The sequence below is a fragment of the Phaseolus vulgaris genome, chromosome 3 (assembly GCF_000499845.2).
Source record: "Phaseolus vulgaris cultivar G19833 chromosome 3, P. vulgaris v2.0, whole genome shotgun sequence".
NCBI lineage: Eukaryota > Viridiplantae > Streptophyta > Magnoliopsida > Fabales > Fabaceae > Phaseolus > Phaseolus vulgaris.
This window is the reverse complement of record NC_023757.2, coordinates 12,085,565-12,106,796: the sequence shown is the minus strand read 5'-3', so window position 1 is coordinate 12,106,796 and position 21,232 is coordinate 12,085,565. Positions and strand designations below refer to the sequence as shown.

The following is a 21,232-nucleotide window of genomic DNA, read 5'->3' as shown; positions in this document are numbered from 1 at the left end:
TTCCTATTACTATGGGCTATGTATTTATAATTTGCTAATTGATCCTTAAGGTTTTGGCTCAAGGAAAGAGGGAGAGGAAGTAAATAGAAAAAATTATGAGGAATATAGTTACACAGTACACATAATTTTTTTATATATTTTACAGTTTATATTATTGGTGTTAATTATTACTGTTACCATTATTAATATCACTTATATAAAAAGATTAGTGGCAGAAGGAAGTGAGTTTAACATGAATTATTCAAATAAGGTGTTAGTGTGGTTAGAATGATAAAAAGTATAGATGAATAAATGATTATTTCAGTTTAATTAATGATCTTAATTGAGATTTAAGCCTATAAATGAATTATATATTTGGAGGAAGAATTGTCAGTGAGTTTATTATACTTCATTGCTATAAAAGAGCAAATGTCACTCTTTAGATACTTATAATAAATGCTTTCTAAGGTTGGTTGTGAAGTGCTGAGTCATTTTAAACTTTATGATTCAATGGAGCTTGTAGCAAAATGTAAGGTTGAGAGGAGTTTGATAATAATATTTTGGATTGGGTTGTTTTGAATGTGAAAAGATATTCATGTAATAGATGGTTAATAATGAGGTTGACAATTTATATGTATGTTGTTTTTTCCCATGTCTTGAGGCGTTTGATCTGTTGGAAATCAAATTGGAGCACTTCGCGTATTTTCTTTTGTTTGGAGAAAGAAGATTGACAAACTAATCGCCCAAATCCTTTGAAAAGTGTGAATGTGACTATAATGTGATTCAACTTTACACCCTACAAGTTATATTTGTCTACTTTGTTGTGGTAGAAAGAATAGTTGAGTGGATAAAAAAATTGTTGAAAGAGGAAAAAAAAAAGGAAATTAAAGTGCATCTATCTGGAGAATAATTTCTATAATTTGGAATTCCCGATCTTATTTTTATAATATGTGGTACATAATATTTAGAATATCAATATGAATAATAAAGTTGGTTTCTTGCTACTTTCTATTATATCAAAACCTGGATGATAAATCACATATTACTCTAATATTTCTGTTTCTGCTATGGTAAAAAATAACAAAAATGGAAAGAAACAACATTTTCTCTTATTTTTCAAATTTATTAACTATATTGAACGGTGGGATACTTGACTTAGAAAAAAAAATTGATAGTCACTGATTTTATTATATAGATCATAATAAAATCTGAACTTTTTTTTACTGAGAATTAAATTAGATTATCTAGGGCACAAGTACAATTAATAACATCAATTGTGGGATTTGATTCACCTTTGTCGTTTTTTTGGTGGAAGGTTACTTACCGTTTACAATTAATTGAAAGAGAAGTTACTCACCGTTTACAAGGTTACTTACTATTAATTATTTTTACTATTGTTGTCTCCTAGAACCACTATATTATATATATATAGTGGCTTCCTTCAAGCAATGTAACACAACAAAGAGCAACATACACTTGCTTTCTCTCTCCTTTCATATATTCTCTATTTCTTCTCTTGGGTATAAGTGTTTAACCCATATAAAGAGAATATTTGTTTTGGGACTATTTATCTATTAGTCTGAGAGGAATTCATTGTACTCACAGTACCATTATAGTGGAAGTTTTGTCTCTCTTGTCGGTGGTTTTTCTACCTGTATTTAAAGGGGTTTTCCACCTAAAAATTCTGGCATCATTCTCATTTTTCTTGTTACTTTAATTTCTCATAATCTTTGGTTGAAATTATCACGCTTCCACACATGATATCCCTACAAATTAGCATCAGAGCTTTTTCGATAATTCAACCAGGATTTGTTGTTCAATAATGTCGAAATTCGATATTGAGAAATTTGATGGTAAAATCAGCTTTGCTATCTGGCGAGTCGAGATGCTAGCTATTCTCACCCAGAATGGTTTAAAGAAAGTTCTAGCAGGTAAATTGACGAGGCCAGTGAGATGAGATGGATGAAAAGACATTGTCTACAATCCAGTTATGCTTATCTCGTGAAGTGTTGCGTGAGGTCATCAACGAGAAAACTGCAGTAGACAAATGGAGTAAATTGGAGTCTCTATACATGACCAATAGTCTTGCAAACAAATTCCGGTTAAAGGAGCGGACTCTTAACACTTCGAATTTTTGAAGGTACTCCCATCCAATCTCACCTTGTTGAATTTAATTCCATCATAATTTATTTGGAAAATTTGGATGTTAAAATTGATGATGAGGATAAAGTCGTTCTACTTATTGTTTCTCTACCACCCTCGTATCAACAATTCAAAGAAATTATGTTATACGGTAATTATCTTACCTTAAGCTTTGATGATGTCAAGACTAATTTACTAGCTAGAGAAAAAATTGATACTAAAATTCATTCTGGAAGTTCTGGTGAATGATTAGTAGTTAGAGGGAGAAACCAAGAGAAAGGTAGGTACATTAAATATAAATTTAGGTCAAAATCTAGAGGCAAGAACTCCAAATATTGTCATTATTGCAAGAAAAAGGGACACAAGATCTTTGAATGTTATAAATTGAAAAATAAGCAAGATAGAGAAGATAAGGAAAATGGTAAACAACCAGAAAAATCTGCTGAAGCCAATATTGTTGAAACTGAATCTGATGGGGATTGTTTTGTAGCTTCCAACACTGAACAAAGGTCTAAAAATGAATGAATTTTTTTATTTTGGTTGTACTTTTCACATGTCTCACAATAGAGAATGGTTTACCACATATGAACCAATTTATGATGGTCTTGTTTTGATGGGAAACGATGCTCAATGCAAAGTTGTTGGTGAAGGAACAATCAAAATCAAGACACATGATGGAATTGTTAGAAATTTAACAAGTATCAGATATGTCCCTGAGTTGAAACGAAATCTCATTTCCTTAGGCACCCTTGAATCTCATGGGTGTAGATACTCAGCTGAAGGTGGAATTTTAAAAATGTCTAAAGGAGCTCTTGTGTTACTAAAGGCAATTCGATGTGATAGTTTGTATGTGTTGCAGGGTTCCACAGTTACAGGTTTTGCAGTTGTTGCCTCCCCAACAAAGATAACACAAGTTGTGGCATATGAGATTAGGCCATATGAGTGAGAAGGGAATTCTAATCCTCAAGAAGAAGGGTCACCTTGGTTACCACTGTACTGGAAAGGTTAATTTATGTGAACATTGCATTTTTGGTAAACAGAAAAAGGTTAGTTTTTCTAAAGTCATACACAAAACCAAAGGTACTTTGGATTATATTCATTCGGATCTTTGGGGTCCTTCAAAAGTTCCCTCTAGAGGTAAATGTCGTTATATGATGACAATTATTGATGATTTCTAATGAAAACTTTAGGTATATTTTCTCAAACATAAGAATGAAGCATTTTCCACTTTTAAAGAGTGAAAATTATTGATTGAGAATCAAACTGGCAAGAAGATAAAGAGGCTAAGGATAAACAATGGCCTTGAGTTTTGTTCGAATGAATTCAATGATTTCTACAAGAAGGAAGACATTTCCAAACACTTCACCATCCCAAGGACTCCACAACAAAACGGGGTTGCAGAAAGGATGAATAGAACTATCTTGGAGAGAGTTCGTTGCATGCTCTCCCATTCTGGTTTGAGAAAATATTTTTGAGCTGAAGTAGCTTCAACGACATGTTATTTGATAAATCACCCTCCTAACAGATCAATTGATTGCAACATTCCAGAAGAAGTCTGGTCAGGTAACCCTGTGGATTATTCTAATCTTAAAATATTTGGTTGCCCTGCTTATTCTCATGTAAACGAGGGAAAATTAGAACCTCATGTTAAGAAGTGCATTTTCTTGGGTTATGGCTTAGGGGTTAAAGGCTATCGTTTATATGACCCGAAATCTCACAAAGTAATTCACAGTCGGAATGTGACCTTTAATGAAAATGTTATGCTCTCTTCTGTAAAAGATACCGTCATTTCCTCAATTGATATAGGTGACTAGGGAGATGCTCGAGAGAAGGTGGAGTTTGAGATTAAAACACCTGCTCATGAGGAAAACGTTCCCAATTCCTCCAGTACTCAAGATGATCAAGCCACTGCTATTGATGGTACAAATGAACATTTGAGTCCACATGAGCAATGTCCATCTCAACGACAAGGGTTACCACAATTGTGGTCTATAGCTTAAGAACTTCCACAACAGAGACCAAGAAAACCGACTCAAAGATTAATTGCAGAATCTACCAACATTGCTTATGCTTTAACTATTGCATAAGAGATGGGTGAAAAAGGTGAACCCAATAATTATTCTGAAGCTATCTCTAGTGACGACTCAACAAAGTGGATTGCTGCTATGCAAGAAAAAGTTAAGAGTCTTCTAAAAAACGAAACATGGGAATTGGTAAAGTTACCAGAAGGAAAACGAGTCATTAGTTGCAAGTGGATCTTTAAGAGAAAAAAGGGATCACTGGTGTTGAGAGTACAAGGAATAAAGCAAGATTTGTTGTAAGAGGTTTTGATCAAAAGGAAGGTATTGACTTTAATGAAGTATTTTCTCCTGTTGTTCGTCATACTTCAATATGTATATTACTTGCTTTAGTTGCCTTGTATGATTTGGAGCTGAAACAACTAGATGTGAAAACTACTTTTCTTCATGGTAATCTTGAGGAAGAGATTTACATCCAGCAGCCTGAGGGGTTCGTTGTTCCTGGAAAGGAGGACCATGTATGTCGTTTGAAGAAATGTCTCTACGGCTTGAAGCAATCACCAAGACAATGGTATAAGAAGTTTGATTCTTTCATGGTTGGACATGGCTACTCCAAAAGTAGCTATGATAATTGTGTCTATTTTCAAAAGACATCTGATTGGTCATTTATATACTTGTTGTTATATGTTGATGACATGTTGATTGTTGCAAGAGATAAATCTTTAGTTAACAAGTTAAAGGTCCAGCTTAGTAGTGAATTTGATATGAAGGACTTAGGTCCTGCCAAGAAAATTTTAAGAATGGAGATCAACAAAGATCGTCAAGCTGGAAAACTTTTTCTATCACAAAAGAAGTATGTTTTTAAGATGCTTGACAAATTTGAAATGCGAGATTGCAAAGCTGTTAGTACTCCAATTGTCGCCCACTTCAAATTGTCGCCCACTTCAAGATGTCAACCATAAGCTTAGTAGTTTTCAACAAGAAAAGATTAAACAAACTCCATTTAAGTGGATGGTTGAAATGGACAAAGTGTTGGACATTTCTAATAGCCTCATGAGAGAACTATTAAGTAGATGGGCAGCCGATAAGGAAGCATTTAGGATTAAAAAAAGTATAGTTCCATTTTCAGTTCTTGATGTGTGTTTTGTATTAGGATTGTCGGTTGTGGGGGAGGAGGTGAAAATGGAGAATGACGGGGGAGGTGTGGTGAATAGATTGTTTGATGAAGGGAAGGAAATGAATTTATCAACAATTTTGAAAAAGTTGGAAGAAAAAAATTTGAACAGAAAAAAAAATGTTGATGATTTTGTTAGGTTATACATATTGCTAGGGTTATGTGTATTTTATGTTCCTAGAACTTCTAGAACATTTACTTCTTTTGCTTTTAAGTGTTTAGACAATTTAGATGCATTACAATTATATAATTGGGGGAGGGGGGTGCAATGTATAATGTCTTAGTTACAAGTTTGACGAGGGCATCCCAAGTTTACTATGAAGTGAAGAATGTTAGTGAAATATATTTGGCAGGTTGTGTCGCCGTTTTGCACGTTAGTTAAAATTTGTAAAATTATGTTGTATTAAATTATTAGTGCTCTTGTTAATTGTTAATTAGTTGTGTATTATGTTTTTGGAAATAGGTGTGGGCGGTCCACCATGTGGGTGTTGGTGATCGTGCCCAGTGTATAGGTTTTCCACGATTTTTGCATTGGTCATGTGTTAATAATCGTGGAAGAAGGTTACATGAAGTTTTTTTTTCTACTAAGGTATATTTGCGATTTGTTAAGTTTTTGGTGCATGTTATTGCAGAAAATTTTAATTAACTCAAAAGTAATTTTTTTTTTCAGATTGTATGGGATTGACCAGTAAGTGCTGAAGAGGAAGGAATCCAAATTTTGAAAGAAGCCTTAGCAGATTCTGATGCGGATGTTGGGGAAGGTAGTGGTGGTAAAAGTGAGTGGGATGACTTACTTTACCAGCACAAACTTTCTGAGAAGAAAGTTGCAGATAACGAATTAAAAATTGATCATTTGGATAAGCAAATTAAAGAGGTCCGACAAATGCTTGTTAAAGAAAACGAGTGGTCAATTGGATTTGTGCGTGGAGCCAACCCAACCTCTCATGGGGCAACTTGTGCTGGTCCAACCTCATGCAGTTTGGATATTTCCAAAATTTATAAAACATTTTTTGCATTCAAGTTTGACATGAAACGGTAAGTACATATAATTGTAGCCATTACTTCATTTGTTGTTATTGCTTGATTATTGAGTTGGTGTTAAATGTTGATGTAGTGTCATTGTGGATATACAAAACAACATGTTGACGAGGCTGGATTTGCAATCATTAAGGCGCGGTCAAGAGTTGACAACATGGTAAAAAATGTACGTATTGTAGTAGTCGTTCTATTTACTTGTAATATTTACTTAGTTATGTTGAATGTGTTTGTAGGTTATGCTATTTGTAACCGACTTCTTAAATATGAATCAAATTGTTCATTTTGGAGTGGTGAATCGCTTTTCATTCAATCCATTTTTTGTGGTTAGTGTTCATTTAAATTCATTTTTATTTCTTTTAAGTTTTTGTTAATACTAATAATAGAGTTTGTTGTTGCAGACTCGTGTAATTGAGGAGATGATCAACAATGGGGGACAAAATTCATGGTCCAGTTCGGATTACATGTCATTTTATGAGAATGTTTTATTCCCATATCAGGGAATATCTTATTGTGATTGTGTAAGTTAATATTATTAATGTTTTGTGTGAGATTTGTTGGTGTTTGTCACAATGGTGATGTTGAGTGTGACTTTAAACTTTGCAATGTTTTGTAGGTGTTTGTCCCAACCGTGTTCAAGGAGCACTGGTGGCTGTACGCACTTAATTGTCGAACCAGGCAATTGCATGTATTGGACTCCATTGGTCATGGAATTGAAGATCGATACAAGATTGATAAAGCAATGGTAAATACTTGGATGTTCTTGAATACTTATGAATATATTTGGTTTGGATTTGTTTATCATTGTTTTTAAATTGTATGTTGTAGGTTGATCGTCTGCAACACCTTTTTGAAATTCTTGACGAATTTTGTGGAAAGAGTGGTCCTCAAATTTCATTGGTAAAAGAAAATGTTCCCCTACAACCGAATAGGTTAGTATTGACAGTAATATTGATATTTATTTTGATTTGATATTTTATCTAATTTGGTTTGGAGTTAATATTTTGAATTGTTGTTTAGGGTTAAATTTATTTTGGTTGTATGCAGTTATGACTGTGGTATTTTAGTTGTGAAATATATGGAGTTGTGGGATGGTTCACAGCACTTGGAAGGGAATACCTTTCCCAATTACACCACGGTAAGAGTTATTTTGATTACTTAACACGTTTTACTTATAGTTTGGTGATTGCAAACTGATTCCATGATATATTAATTAGAAGGAGCTCCTACGCTTTCGTCAAGAGATGCTATTTTCGTGGGTGCTGCATGAGTCTAACGTTCAACGACAAGCTGTATTGACAGATTTGGAAGTATATTGTCGTTGATTTTTATTGGACTTATTTTGAATGTAATTGTACACTTTCAATTGTAATTAGTTATTATGAGCTGATGTGAACAATGTAGATACTTTTATTTCATGAATGGAAGCATTCTCAATTTCATTTAACTTATTTAGTTCAAGTATTGTTTTATATCATATTTTGGGCATAAATTTGGCATTGGAGCACAAGAATGTGAAGGTCTTTGTTAATAAATTAACTGATACTGTTTTCTTTTGGGTACCTATGTGTTAATAAGTGTAACTGGGGACCTATGTGTTAATAAGTGGGGACCCATGAATAACTTTAAGTATGGTCATTGTGTTCAATTATTATTTTTTTTTGGATTCCTGGAAGTGTAAGTGAATGATGTGTGTAACTGACACATAGTAGGTCAGTTTTAGCATGATGTGGTGGTCATAGGAAACCTTATACTGTGAGTGGAGACCTATGTGTTAATAAGTGGGGACCCAAGAACAACTTTTTGCATGGTCATTGTTTTCAAAAAAAAATTTTGGATTCCTGTAAGTGGAAGTGAATGTTGTGTGTAAGTGACACATAGTTGGGTTGTATTAATGTTAATTGGGTGGGTTTTAACATGATGTGGTGGTCATTGGAACCCTTATAGTGTATCTGGGGACCCATGTGTTAATAAGTGGGGACCCAAGAATAACTTTCTGCATGATCATTGTTTTTAATTTTGTTTTTGTATTCTTGGAAATGGAACTAAATGTTGTGTGTAAGTGAGACATAGTTGGAGTATATGAATGTTAATTGGGTGGGTTTTACGATGATGTGGTGGTCATAGAAACCCTTATACTATAAGTGGGGACCCATGTGTTAATAAGTGGAGACCCGTGAATAACTTTCTGCATGGTCATTGCTTTCAATTTTGTTTTTGTATTCCTGGAAGTGGAACTGAATGTTGTGTGTAAGTGAGACATAGTTTGATGGAGATCAAGCTCAAGAGGACATGGAGGCCAATCATCAAGCTCAAGAAGAGGTGGAGGCACAAATGGAGGACGCCCATGGAGGTCAAAGTCCACCTCAAAGGATTACAAGAAGCATGTTCAAAGCTTTGGGAGCTAGAGGACATTTATTTTCTCTTTTTGTAGTTTCTTTAGTTGAAGGTGCTTAGAGGGAAACTTTTGAAACCTCTTTTGTTATAGCATCTTTTAGGCTTTAGTTAGGAGCTTTAGGGGGTGTGTTAGTAGATAGGTGTAGAAGTAGAATAGGAGGTGCCAAAGTGAAGGAAGGAGTCACACCTTCCTCATGGCTTGAAATAGGCGCCGGTTTTAGCTAGCTTTGGGAGGGAAATTTGAATTGTTTTAGCTTGCATTTTCAGCACCTTAGGCTATAAATAGAGGTGCTCTCTTTGTAAAATTCAGATTGGAATTAATCTAAGAAAACTCTACTCAAATTTTGAGTGACCTTTGGAGAGCTTTTGGAGCCTTCTTCTCTAGTCTTATCTTGATGGATCATTGGTGATGTGATTCCAATAGCCACATAGAGAAAGGTTCTTGACCTTCTTAGGAATCAACTAGAGTTGGACAATAGTTAGGCACTTTTTCTTAGAATTGGATCATTGTTTTAAGTCAAGAACTCTCCAAAAACTAGCACCAATTCCAAACTCTTATGGAAGTTCCAATTATAGTCAAATTGAACCGAACAAAATGGAACAAAAGATAAGCAAACTGAATTAGAAGTGCTGGAAATTAAAATGCACCGAACCAAAACAGAAAAGAATAAGAACAGCTGCTGGAAAATGAAAAATAACCAAACCAAAACTCAAGAACACAAGCTAAACATGAACAATTGAAAGAGTAGGAAGAAAGGAGAGAAGAAATGCTCATGAAGATGGAAGGAGGATGGATGATCTCGCCACTAGAAGTGTGGAATGCTCCTAGATGAGAGTGATGCCGCCACTTGAGGACTCCATTGATCCATCAAGATAAGACTAGAGAAGAAGGCTCAAAGCTCTCCAAAGTTCACTCAAAATTTGAGTAGAGTTTTCTTAGATTAATTCCAATCTGAATTTTACAAAGAGAGCACCTCTATTTATAGCCTAAGGTGCTGAAAAGTAAGCTACACAAATTAAAAAACTCCCTCCTAAAAAGCTTCTAGAATTTGCGCCTAAAACAAAGCATGAGGAAGGTGTGATCCCTTCTCTCACTTTGACACCTCCTTATTTACTCCTACACCTATCTACTAACACCCCCCCCCCCCCCCCCCCTAAGACTCTTAACTAAAGACTAAAAGATGCTTTAACAATAGAGGTTTCTAATGTTTCCCTCTAAGCACCTTTCTAAACAATATTTATTTAAAACTTGGCTTTGCCCTTCATGGGATGGTCTTTGGGCTTTTGTGGGCTTTGGCCTTCTTGGGCTTGGGCTTGGGCTTTATCTTTTGCAAAGATTAACAAGAAAAACTTTAAATGTGAAGGCGAATGATCTTGTTCTTCATTACGATGTGATTCCAATAGCCACATAGAGAAAGGTTCTTGACCTTCTTAGGAATCAACTAGAGTTGGACAATAGTTAGGCACTTTTTCTTAGAATTGGATCATTGTTCTAAGTCAAGAACTCTCCAAAAACTAGCACCAATTCCAAACTCTTATGGAAGTTCCAATTATAGTCAAATTGAACCGAACAAAATGGAACAAAAGATAAGCAAACTGAATTAGAAGTGCTGGAAATTAAAATGCACCGAACCAAAACAGAAAAGAATAAGAACAGCTGCTGGAAAATGAAAAATAACCAAACCAAAACTCAAGAACACAAGCTAAACATGAACAATTGAAATAGTAGGAAGAAAGGAGAGAAGAAAAAGAAGTAAGTACTACACCGAGTCACACCATTTTCTCCTCTAAATCCATCATGTTGACTCGTGCTATACCTCAAATGGACCCTCCAAGGTCTTCTTCTTCTTTATCTTTTTCATTACCCAAGGTTCCTATTTCAACACCACCTTGGTTAAAATATGTTAGGGATGATTTTTTCATACCTCCTAATGGATTTCACCATTTAAGAGGTCTTTTTCCCAAAAATATCATCATTCCCAAACACATTTTTCCAACTTGGTCGATTTGTAGGACCTCCTTTTCTGCAATCCCTTTGGTTCCATCTGCTAAGTCATGTATTCCTTTTTCTTACACTTTTGATTGTAAAAGTAAACTGACTTTGTTATATGCAGGGATTCAGAATTCGTGGGCGAATTCTCTCCAACTCGGGGAGTATGATGAGAATCAACTAAAGGTGGCTTTTTGTAATGAAGAACAAGATCATTCGCCTTCACATTTAAAGTTTTTCTTGTTAATCTTTGCAAAAGATAAAGCCCAAGCCCAAGCCCAAGAAGGCCAAAGCCCACAAAAGCCCAAAGACCATCCCATGAAGGGCAAAGCCAAGTTTTAAATAAATATTGTTTAGAAAGGTGCTTAGAGGGAAACATTAGAAACCTCTATTGTTAAAGCATCTTTTAGTCTTTAGTTAAGAGTCTTAGGGGGGGTGTGTTAGTAGATAGGTGTAGGAGTAAATAAGGAGGTGTCAAAGTGAGAGAAGGGATCACACCTTCCTCATGCTTTGTTTTAGGCGCAAATTCTAGAAGCTTTTTAGGAGGGAGTTTTTGAATTTGTGTAGCTTACTTTTCAGCACCTTAGGCTATAAATAGAGGTGCTCTCTTTGTAAAATTCAGATTGGAATTAATCTAAGAAAACTCTACTCAAATTTTGAGTGACCTTTGGAGAGCTTTTGGAGCCTTCTTCTCTAGTCTTATCTTGATGGATCATTGGAGTCCTCAAGTGGCGGCTTCACTCTCATCTAGGAGCATTCCACACTTCTAGTGGCGAGATCATCCAACATTCTTCCATCTTCATGAGCACTCTCTTCTCCTTCCTTTCTTCTTTTTCAATTGTTCATGTTGCCTTGTGTTCTTGAGTTGTTTTGGTTCGGTTTTTCCATTTTCCAGCACCTATGTTCTGTTTTGTTTTTAATTTCTATTTTGTTCGGTTCATATGTTTACTTGCTTAATTCTGTTCGGTCATTCCAAGTTTTTAATCTCTTTGTTGATTCAATTTGACAATATTTGGTTCATCCAAATGAGTTTGGGATTTGGTACTAGTAATTGGTGAGTTCTTGTCTTAGAACAATGATCCAACTCTAAGAAAAGTGCCTCTATATTTTCCAGCTCAAGGTGATTCCTAAAAATGTCAAGAATCTTGTTCTATGTGGCTATTGGAATCACATCAAATGAGTTTGGGATTTGGTACTAGTAATTGGTGAGTTCTTGTCTTAGAACAATGATCCAACTCTAAGAAAAGTGCCTCTATATTTTCCAGCTCAAGGTGATTCCTAAAAATGTCAAGAATCTTGTTCTATGTGGCTATTGGAATCGCATCATGTGGTATCATGAGTCTTAGGTTCATTCTTGTTTAATTGTTGAGTTGTGTGCACTTTAATTTCAAGAGCTCTTTAATTTTCTTGCAATTTAAGTTTCTGTTTTAGGAATTAATTGAGTTTTCTTGCTGTTTTTTTCTTTTATACCAAGTGTTTGTGAAAAGGTTTATGGCACTCATTCTTCTTATGAGTATGGTTGCTCTTTTGGAATGGCATTATCCTTCCTAGAGTTTACCTTAAGCTTCCTTTCAGTTGTTGTTAAAATTTGTGTTGTGTCTTTTAATTTTGTAATCATGTCAAGTTTTGTCTTAGTCATGTTATTCCATAATTGTCATTACTTCTAGTAGTACTTTTATTGCTTTGATTGTTTCTTGCTTTGGTGTCATATAATTTTCTGAATTGATATTGATCCTTTGTGCATTTTCTTTTTAGAATTGAGTTCATACTTGTATTCTAGACCTATACAAGTTCCAATACATCATTTTCCATTATGTCTTTGCTAGTTCATAATTCTGTTTTTTATTCCTATTAGGATTCCTCTGTTTCTGAAAAAAGTGCTTACTGTTTTTCCTTATTGCAATTGATTTACTCACTGGAAAATTCTGAAATTCTGGATTTGTGATATTCAAAGTGTTAGAAAAGAATAGAAAAAAGAATCATTCAAAAATTCAAAGTACACAAAAAATGATAAATAAAATAAAAAAAGTGTACAATTCTGCCGAAAAGAATACGGTAATCTGGCAGCGGTTTTTAAAAATTTATTTCTCTCAATTGGCTTACTGTTTTTACTTCGTTCCAGTGCCATTATTGAGTTAACATCTTGAAGTTTCTATGGTTTAAATTTCATAATCCAGTTCGCTCTACATCATTCCAGTTAAATCAGTGAATATCAAGCACAGTTTGCATTTTTTTTAAAAAATTTCCAGTAGCTAATTTTTTTGTTTTCTTCATCTACTCTAGAGCTTTTCCTTAAGTATTCTTTTGTGTGCCTACTTTTTTCATTGAGTTCTTTATTTTCTTGATTGTCTTTCATTCTTACTCTTTGAGTTTGTCTTACATATAGTTTTCCTTTTGCAATTACCTTTCTTTGCTTATACCTTTTCTTGTTTGTCTTTATTGTTTCATTGGTAAGTTTGTTGTGGTTTACTTTGATGACATTCTCATTTATAGCTTATCTTTGAATGACCATAAGTTGCATGTTAGGCAAGTTTTAGAAACCCTTAGGAAGGAACATTTGTATGCTAACCTTGCTAAATGTATGTTTGCTCTTGATCATATAGAATTCCTAGGGTTTGTTGTGAGTTGTAAAGGGGTCCATGTGGACAAAACAAAGGTGGTGGCCATTCAAAATTGGCCTACACCGAAATCTTTGAATGAGGTCCGAAGTTTTCATGGACTAGCTTCTTTCTATAGAAGATTTGTCCCAAACTTTGGTACCATTGCCGCACCACTCAATGACATAGTGAAAAAGGATGTGGTCTTTCATTGGGGAGAAGCACAACAAAATGCTTTTGATACTTTAAAAGAAAAATTGACTAATGCTCCCATTTTGGCCCTTCCTAATTTCACTAAGACATTTGAGATTGAGTGTGATGCTTCAAGTATAGGTATTGGGGCTGTTCTCCTTCAAGAGGGCCACCCCATAGCCTATTTTAGTGAGAAATTGAAGGGAAGTCATCTCAACTATTCCACGTATGATAAGGAATTATATGCACTTGTTAGGGCTTTGTTTACTTGGCAACACTATCTTTTTCCCAAAGAGTTTGTGATACATAGTGATCATGAATCTCTTAAATATTTGAAAAGCCAAAACAAACTTAACAAGAGGCATGCTAAGTGGGTGGAATTCATTGAGCAATTTCCTTATGTGATCAAACACAAGCAAGGCAAAATAAATATTGTGGCGGATGCTCTTTCTAGAAGATACACCTTGCTAAATCTTTTAACCTCTCAATATCTTGGTTTTGATCACATTAAGGAACTTTATCATGATGACCTTGATTTTTCTCCCATCTATCAAGAGTGTCTTAAAGGAAGACACAAAGATTTTTTTATTCAAGATGGCTTTCTTTTTAAAGGAAAACGTCTTTGTGTTCCCCAATGCTCTATTAGATTATCTCTTGTTAGAGAAGCTCATGAGGGGGGTTTAATGGGACATTTTGGGGTTGCTAAAACTTTGGATGTGTTGCATGAACATTTCTTTTGGCCTCATATGCATAAACATGTTCATAGTTTGTGTGATAAATGCATAGCTTGCCGCAAAGCTAAGTCTAAAATGCATCCCCATGGTTTATATACTCCTCTTCCTATCCCTTCAATGCCTTGGGTAGATATATCTATGGATTTCATCTTAGGCTTACCCAAGACATCAAAGGGAAAGGACTCCATTTTTGTGGTAGTGGATCGTTTTTCAAAGATGGCTCACTTTATTCCTTGCCACAAAGTGGATGATGCATGCCACATTGCAAACCTCTTCTTCCAAGAAGTGGTTCGCTTGCATGGGATTCCTAGGTCTATAGTGTCCGATAGAGATCCTAAATTCTTGAGTCACTTTTGGAAGACCTTGTGGGGCAAGCTTGGAACTAAGCTTTTATTTTCTACCACTTGCCACCCACAAACTATGGTCAAACCGAGGTGGTGAATAGAACTTTAGGACAACTATTGAGATGCTTTATTTCGGGGAATCCTAGAGTGTGGGAGAATTTACTACCCCATGTTGAGTTTGCATATAACCGAGTAGTAAATTCTACCACCTCCCATTCTCTTTTTGAGGTGGTCTATGGGTTTAATCCCCTAACACCTCTTGATCTTCTTCCTATTCCCCTTCTTGAAGATGTCTTGTGCAAAGATGGGGATGAAAAGGCTTCTTTTGTGAAAAATTTGCATAAAGACATCAAGAAGAGAATTGAGAAGAAGGTTGGCAAGTATGCTGAACTTGCCAATAAAAGGAGAAAAGCATTGTTGTTTGATGAGGGCGATTGGGTTTGGCTTCACTTGAGGAAGGATCGTTTTCCTACTCAAAGGAAGTCCAAACTAATGCCTCGAGGGGATGAACCTTTCCAAATCCTCAAGAGGATTAATGACAATGCTTATGAGTTAGATATGCCTGATACATTCTTAGGTAGTCATACTTTTAATGTCAGCGATCTAACTCCTTTTTCTGTAGGTCTCCAGAATTCGTGGTCGAATTCTCTCCAACTCGGGGAGTATGATGGAGATCAAGCTCAAGAGGACATGGAGGCCAATCATCAAGCTCAAGAAGAGGTGGAGGCACAAATGGAGGACGCCCATGGAGGTCAAAGTCCACCTCAAAGGATTACAAGAAGCATGTTCAAAGCTTTGGGAGCTAGAGGACATTTATTTTCTCTTTTTGTAGTTTCTTTAGTTGAAGGTGCTTAGAGGGAAACTTTTGAAACCTCTTTTGTTATAGCATCTTTTAGGCTTTAGTTAGGAGCTTTAGGGGGGTGTGTTAGTAGATAGGTGTAGAAGTAGAATAGGAGGTGCCAAAGTGAAGGAAGGAGTCACACCTTCCTCATGGCTTGAAATAGGCGCCGGTTTTAGCTAGCTTTGGGAGGGAAATTTGAATTGTTTTAGCTTGCATTTTTAGCACCTTAGGCTATAAATAGAGGTGCTCTCTTTGTAAAATTCAGATTGGAATTAATCTAAGAAAACTCTACTCAAATTTTGAGTGACCTTTGGAGAGCTTTTGGAGCCTTCTTCTCTAGTCTTATCTTGATGGATCATTGGAGTCCTCAAGTGGCGGCTTCACTCTCATCTAGGAGCATTCCACACTTCTAGTGGCGAGATCATCCAACATTCTTCCATCTTCATGAGCACTATCTTCTCCTTCCTTTCTTCTTTTTCAATTGTTCATGTTGCCTTGTGTTCTTGAGTTGTTTTGGTTCGGTTTTTCCATTTTTCAACACCTATGTTCTGTTTTTGTTTTTAATTTCTATTTTGTTCGGTTCATATGTTTACTGGCTTAATTCTGTTCGGTCATTCCAAGTTTTTAATCTCTTTGTTGATTCAATTTGACAATATTTGGTTCATCCAAATGAGTTTGGGATTTGGTACTAGTAATTGGTGAGTTCTTGTCTTAGAACAATGATCCAACTCTAAGAAAAGTGCCTCTATATTTTCCAGCTCAAGGTGATTCCTAAAAATGTCAAGAATCTTGTTCTATGTGGCTATTGGAATCACATCATAGTTGGAGTGTATGAATGTTAATTGTGTGGGTTTTACCATGATGTGGTGGTCATAGAAACCCTTATACTGTAAGTGGGGACCCAAGAATAACTTTCTGCATGGTCATTGTTTTCAATTTTGTTGTTGTATTCCTGGAAGTGGAACTGAATGTTGTGTGTAAGTGAGACATAGTTAGAGTATATGAATGTTAATTGGGTGGGTTTTACGATGATGTGGTGGTCATAGAAACCCTTATACTGTAAGTGGGGACCCATGTGTTAATAAGTGGGGACTCGTGAATAACTTTCTGCATGGTCATTGCTTTCAATTTTGTTTTTGTATTCTTCGAAGTGGAACTGAATGTTGTGTGTAAGTGAAACATAGCTGGAGTGTATGAATGTTAATTGGGTGGGTTTTACCATGATGTGGTGGTCATATAAACCCTTATACTGTATGTGGGGACCCATGTGTTAATAAGTGGGGACCTATGAATAACTTTTTGCATGGTTATGGCTTTCATGTTGTTTTTTCTCACTGCAACTGCATGCATGCAGGGGAGGAGATTACAATAATTTTATGACCAACCTAATTCTCATTCAATTCAACGAAATTGAAGACATCATGGTTATCATTTTGTTCAATACCCAAGGTACAACCAAGTGGTGCAAGAATGGTTTTTATATAACCATCTATTCAAACAAAGAAGAAATGAAATTGATTTGTAACTTAAACTTGCAGTACAACAAATATTATCAGTACATATAGGAATGTATCCCATGTACGATGTTCAAATAGTGAGTAGTTGTGATGCACCAAAAATGATAAAGGTTCTCTTCTATGTCATATAAAACACTTCCTTATGTGAAAAAAGTTTTGTGGTTCCTTCATTACAACCTGCAACCAAAGAATGAATTTAACTTATATGAACAAATTGATATCTATAGAACATTTGCTGGGTTTAAGGTCACAAACCTAAACAACTCTGATGCATTTGATTCTTGAGATATTGGTAAATTAGTATGGACTAAGTTCAACAGTGAAAGAAAGCCAACAAACCTCGTACTTGACACCTACAGTTTAATTCGTACTAATTAAACAAAACAAGAAGTTTCAAACGTGAAAAATAGTGAAGAAGTACAACAACAAATACAATAGACATGTACCCCTAGAATTGCATTAGTCATCCCATTGAATGTATTCATGTTCCCTTCAGTTTCATCAGGCATATTTGCTTGAACACCTCCCACATAACTTCCTTCCTCAATTCCCTAAGGCATTTAGTTGTGAATTAGATAAAATATTTACATTTCACATATCAAAGTAAACAAAATAATGAAAAGGTAATGAAAAGAAATAGTTTTACTAACCGTAGTTGGATGGCTAGGAAGTTGACGTCTAGTACATGTATTTTTTCTTCTCGGAGCCTTTTCAGACCTGGATTTTTGTCGTGTTGATCGCGACCGACCCTTTCTTTTCACAAGTATAAGGCTACGGATATCACCGTTGATGTTGATTGTTGTGGTAGGAGTACTTGGTGTTGGTTGTTCAGGACCTCCACAAATGTTATGCTTTGTCCTATCTTGATGATGTCTTCGTTGACCATATTCCAACACAAATTTTTCAAGTTGTTTATGCAAGATTTCTATTGTATTAATTTCCCCGCTGGCATGTTCAACTATGTCATAAAACTTCTTGCACAATCCATCATACCTTTGAACTTGTGGATCCTTGTCTTTTGTGCCATAGGATGATCTTATGTACGTGTGCTTTCGCCTTATATTTTTACTCCACCTTTCCAATACATACTTTGTTGGGACTTTTGTCACTTTTTTTTAGCAAGGACAACAAGGTAGTGCCGACACAAAATTCCCCTGAATTCAAATAATAAGCAAGTGCACCATACATGTAGTTGTTCACGGTTAAAAAGAACTACTACATTGCGGTGTTCAGGTTTACCATTTTGGAAAGACTCTTCTACAACAGTGAAACGACATGCATGACCCTCAATATAGGCATTAGTAACAACACAATTCATTTTTCCTCTAAACTCCCCTTGCACTTCATTCAATTTTGCATGTGTGTATTCTGATTGGAACTGTCTTTCAATACCTGATTGAGATGTGCAGGGAATTATGGTGTTAAGAGAAGCAAAATCCGCTTCAAACTCTAATTCGGCCTTATGTTGCAGAGCGTTTTCATACTGCTGCACAAATTGTTGGAGACTTGTGCTTGAATTAATGTACCCGTCAAAAAAAGCGTTCATGCTTTCACTCCTCTGCGTTGTTGACATTCCGGCCCAAAAAAATGATTTCAGATAACAAGGAACCCAACGATGTCGTTCTTCAAATAATGTAGTAAGCCAATCGTTTGTACTTAAGTCAAACGTATTTATCAAATTTGCCCACGAAGACAAGAAATCATCAACACTTGTGGACTCATAGACTACTATCTTCATTCCACATTTCATTTCCTTGTACTTGTTAGAAAAGATGGCTTTAAACTAGAGGGGGGTGAATGGTTTAAAGGGGTTTTCGCAAACTTTTCAGAGCTAGAATGAACTTATTTCAGAAACCAATTGATTCAGCAATTCAGTTAGCCAAAACAGCAAGCAAAACTGTAATACCAGGAAAAACAATCGGTTGTTTCTTCGAAACAATCGGTTGTTTATACCAGCAAACAACAAACAAACTGAAATTAAAGAGTTAGGGATAGAAAGATTGTACACAACTGTTTATACTGGTTCACTCCAACCCAGAGCTACATCCAGTCTTCTCAGAAACCTTGAGGAAATCCACTAAGCAACCACACCTTGATCACTTACAACAACAACCAAGAGAATGACCTTGAACACCTCAAGAAACACACTCTCCTTGACCAACACTAAGATTGCTGATCTTGAACACCTCAATAACACACAGCCAATCTCAGCAACACATACAAAACAGAATTGTTCAGCAGTTTACACAGATTACACTTCTTACAGATGAATATCTGAAATCAATACAAGAGAATCCTATTCAGCACTTTGATCAATCTCTCAACTCTTTTTGCAATCTCAGAATATTTGAAAAACTCTTCTTCTATGAAAACTTTGTTTCAAGATTCTTAATATATCAAAACTGTTTTTCAGAATATATCTAAGAATATAGTTTGTTATAAAATCTTAACAAACTCTTAATTGCATTTAAAATAGATTGGTCAAAGCATTTAATGACTGGAGCGTATTCAGTTAAAGCATTTAAAGCTCAGTCAAAGAAAACAGTTTTTTTCTGTTATGGTTTTAAAACAAACAATCGATTGTTTCCTCGAATCAATCGGTTGTTTTGTTACTTAACAAAAACACCATTCAAAAACAGTTTTCAAACTTTCTCAAAACACCTAAGTGTAAACAATCGGTTGTTTCGACAAAACAATCGGTTGTTTCAACTTAGTTTGAAAAACATTTTGCTTTGATAAAATTGAGATGCTAATTGCTTTGAGATTTAAACTAAGTGTTGATTACAACATAGAACTACCCCAGAACAAGACTAAAACAGCATAGCAGCATCAAGCACAGCAGAGGCTTCATCATCCTTTAAAGGATTTGGATTCTTCAAAACATTAAACACCACTTGGTTCAACAGTACTGACTATATCCTTGAAGTTTTTCTGGTATTTTTTTCATAATGTGCCAAAGACACCACCTATGATGTGCATTTGGGAACACAACTTCAACTGCAATTTTCATTGCCCTGCATTGATCGGTCACAATGCCTACAGGGGGCCTGTATGACATGCAACGCAACCAACTTTGAAAAAGCCACACAAAAGCATCGGTGTCCTCAGAAGATAGGATTGACCGTGATGATTTACACCGACAAAAGGTGCAAACGGCATATCATACTTATTTTTTAGGTATGTGGTACCGAAACATAAAATGTCTCCAAAACTATCCCATGTTGCCCTGCTTCTAGCATCAGCCCAAAATACTTGTCGTATGCGGTTATCATCGCCCAAATGAATGTCAAAATAAAACTGTGGATTCAATTCCCTCATGCGACAGAAATGATTTAAGAGAGCTTTTCCATCACATTCCTTCCCCAATGCTCTCCTACTTTGGGCAACATAATTATGCACATCTCGTTCAACAAAGTCGAGATTCTCGTAACCACCAACACCAGACACAAAATACCTAAAAGTCTTATTTAGACGAACTCCAGCATCATCATTAATATCCAACACTCTTTTTGTCTGCAAAGATATTTTCCTATTACCGTGAAACAATCTAGAATTCATCAGGCTCAATTGATGTGAGTGTTCCTCGTGTACCGACATAATATACCACTTCCCTTCTTTTATTCCAACAGTTATACGAGCCGAACATTCAACAGTCTGAGTAGGGTGAGTGCTTAATTCTGGTGGAATCGCAGACACGTAATTTCCCGCCCTAGCACATACCAAGATAAAGTACCTTAATTCCTTGTCAGGTCCTTTTTTCGAACTTCGAGTTCTAATTGCAAAACCCTTTTTAATGCCATATTGTCGGAAAAAACTTTTCACGGTATCTGCAATGTCAAAACACATTCCAACCGTAGGAGCTGATTCATCAACTCCATTTGGAACCGACTCATCAATATTGATCTGGGAATCTGTATCAGGAAGTATATTTGCCACATAATCATTCCCAGCTAAAGGATTCAAATGCTGAGATTCTTCAAAGAACGGAATGTCATCAAGTGACAAATCTGCCATTACCTTAAACCTGTTGTGTATATAATGCTTAGCTTAACTCAAATTGACAAAAAACATGAATGCATATGAATACAATTTTCTTCATATAACTTAACTTAAACATTTCAAACAATGAACAAAATAAATCTACCGTGTACATTATTAAACAACTATGACTGGTTTTATGCATTATTTAACAATTTGCACAAAGTTACAAATAAGCTATATTCATCTATATAATTAATGTACATCAACAACCCCTGTTTCGGATTGTCATGA

The 21,232-nt window shown here is 35.5% G+C and overlaps 1 protein-coding gene, 1 long non-coding RNA gene and 1 pseudogene across 2 annotated transcripts; 2 read left to right on the top strand and 1 right to left on the bottom strand.

The window, feature by feature from the left end:
• Positions 1-2,674: 2,674 nt before the first annotated feature.
• Positions 2,675-5,101, top strand: LOC137839118 (uncharacterized). Its single transcript, XM_068648245.1, has 5 exons — positions 2,675-3,063; positions 3,162-3,167; positions 3,647-3,842; positions 3,936-4,041; positions 4,533-5,101. Exons 1-5 carry the CDS (start codon positions 2,675-2,677, stop codon positions 5,099-5,101), a joined length of 1,266 nt encoding a protein of 421 aa, XP_068504346.1.
• Positions 5,102-7,191: 2,090 nt separating this feature from the next.
• On the top strand, positions 7,192-7,685 carry LOC137805816 (uncharacterized). The gene is made up of 3 exons (XR_011080244.1): positions 7,192-7,280; positions 7,396-7,486; positions 7,566-7,685. It is a non-coding gene; the product is annotated as an uncharacterized lncRNA (long non-coding RNA).
• Positions 7,686-17,130: 9,445 nt separating this feature from the next.
• LOC137839117 (protein FAR1-RELATED SEQUENCE 5-like) lies at positions 17,131-20,974 on the bottom strand (annotated as a pseudogene).
• Between the last annotated feature and the right edge of the window lie 258 nt (positions 20,975-21,232).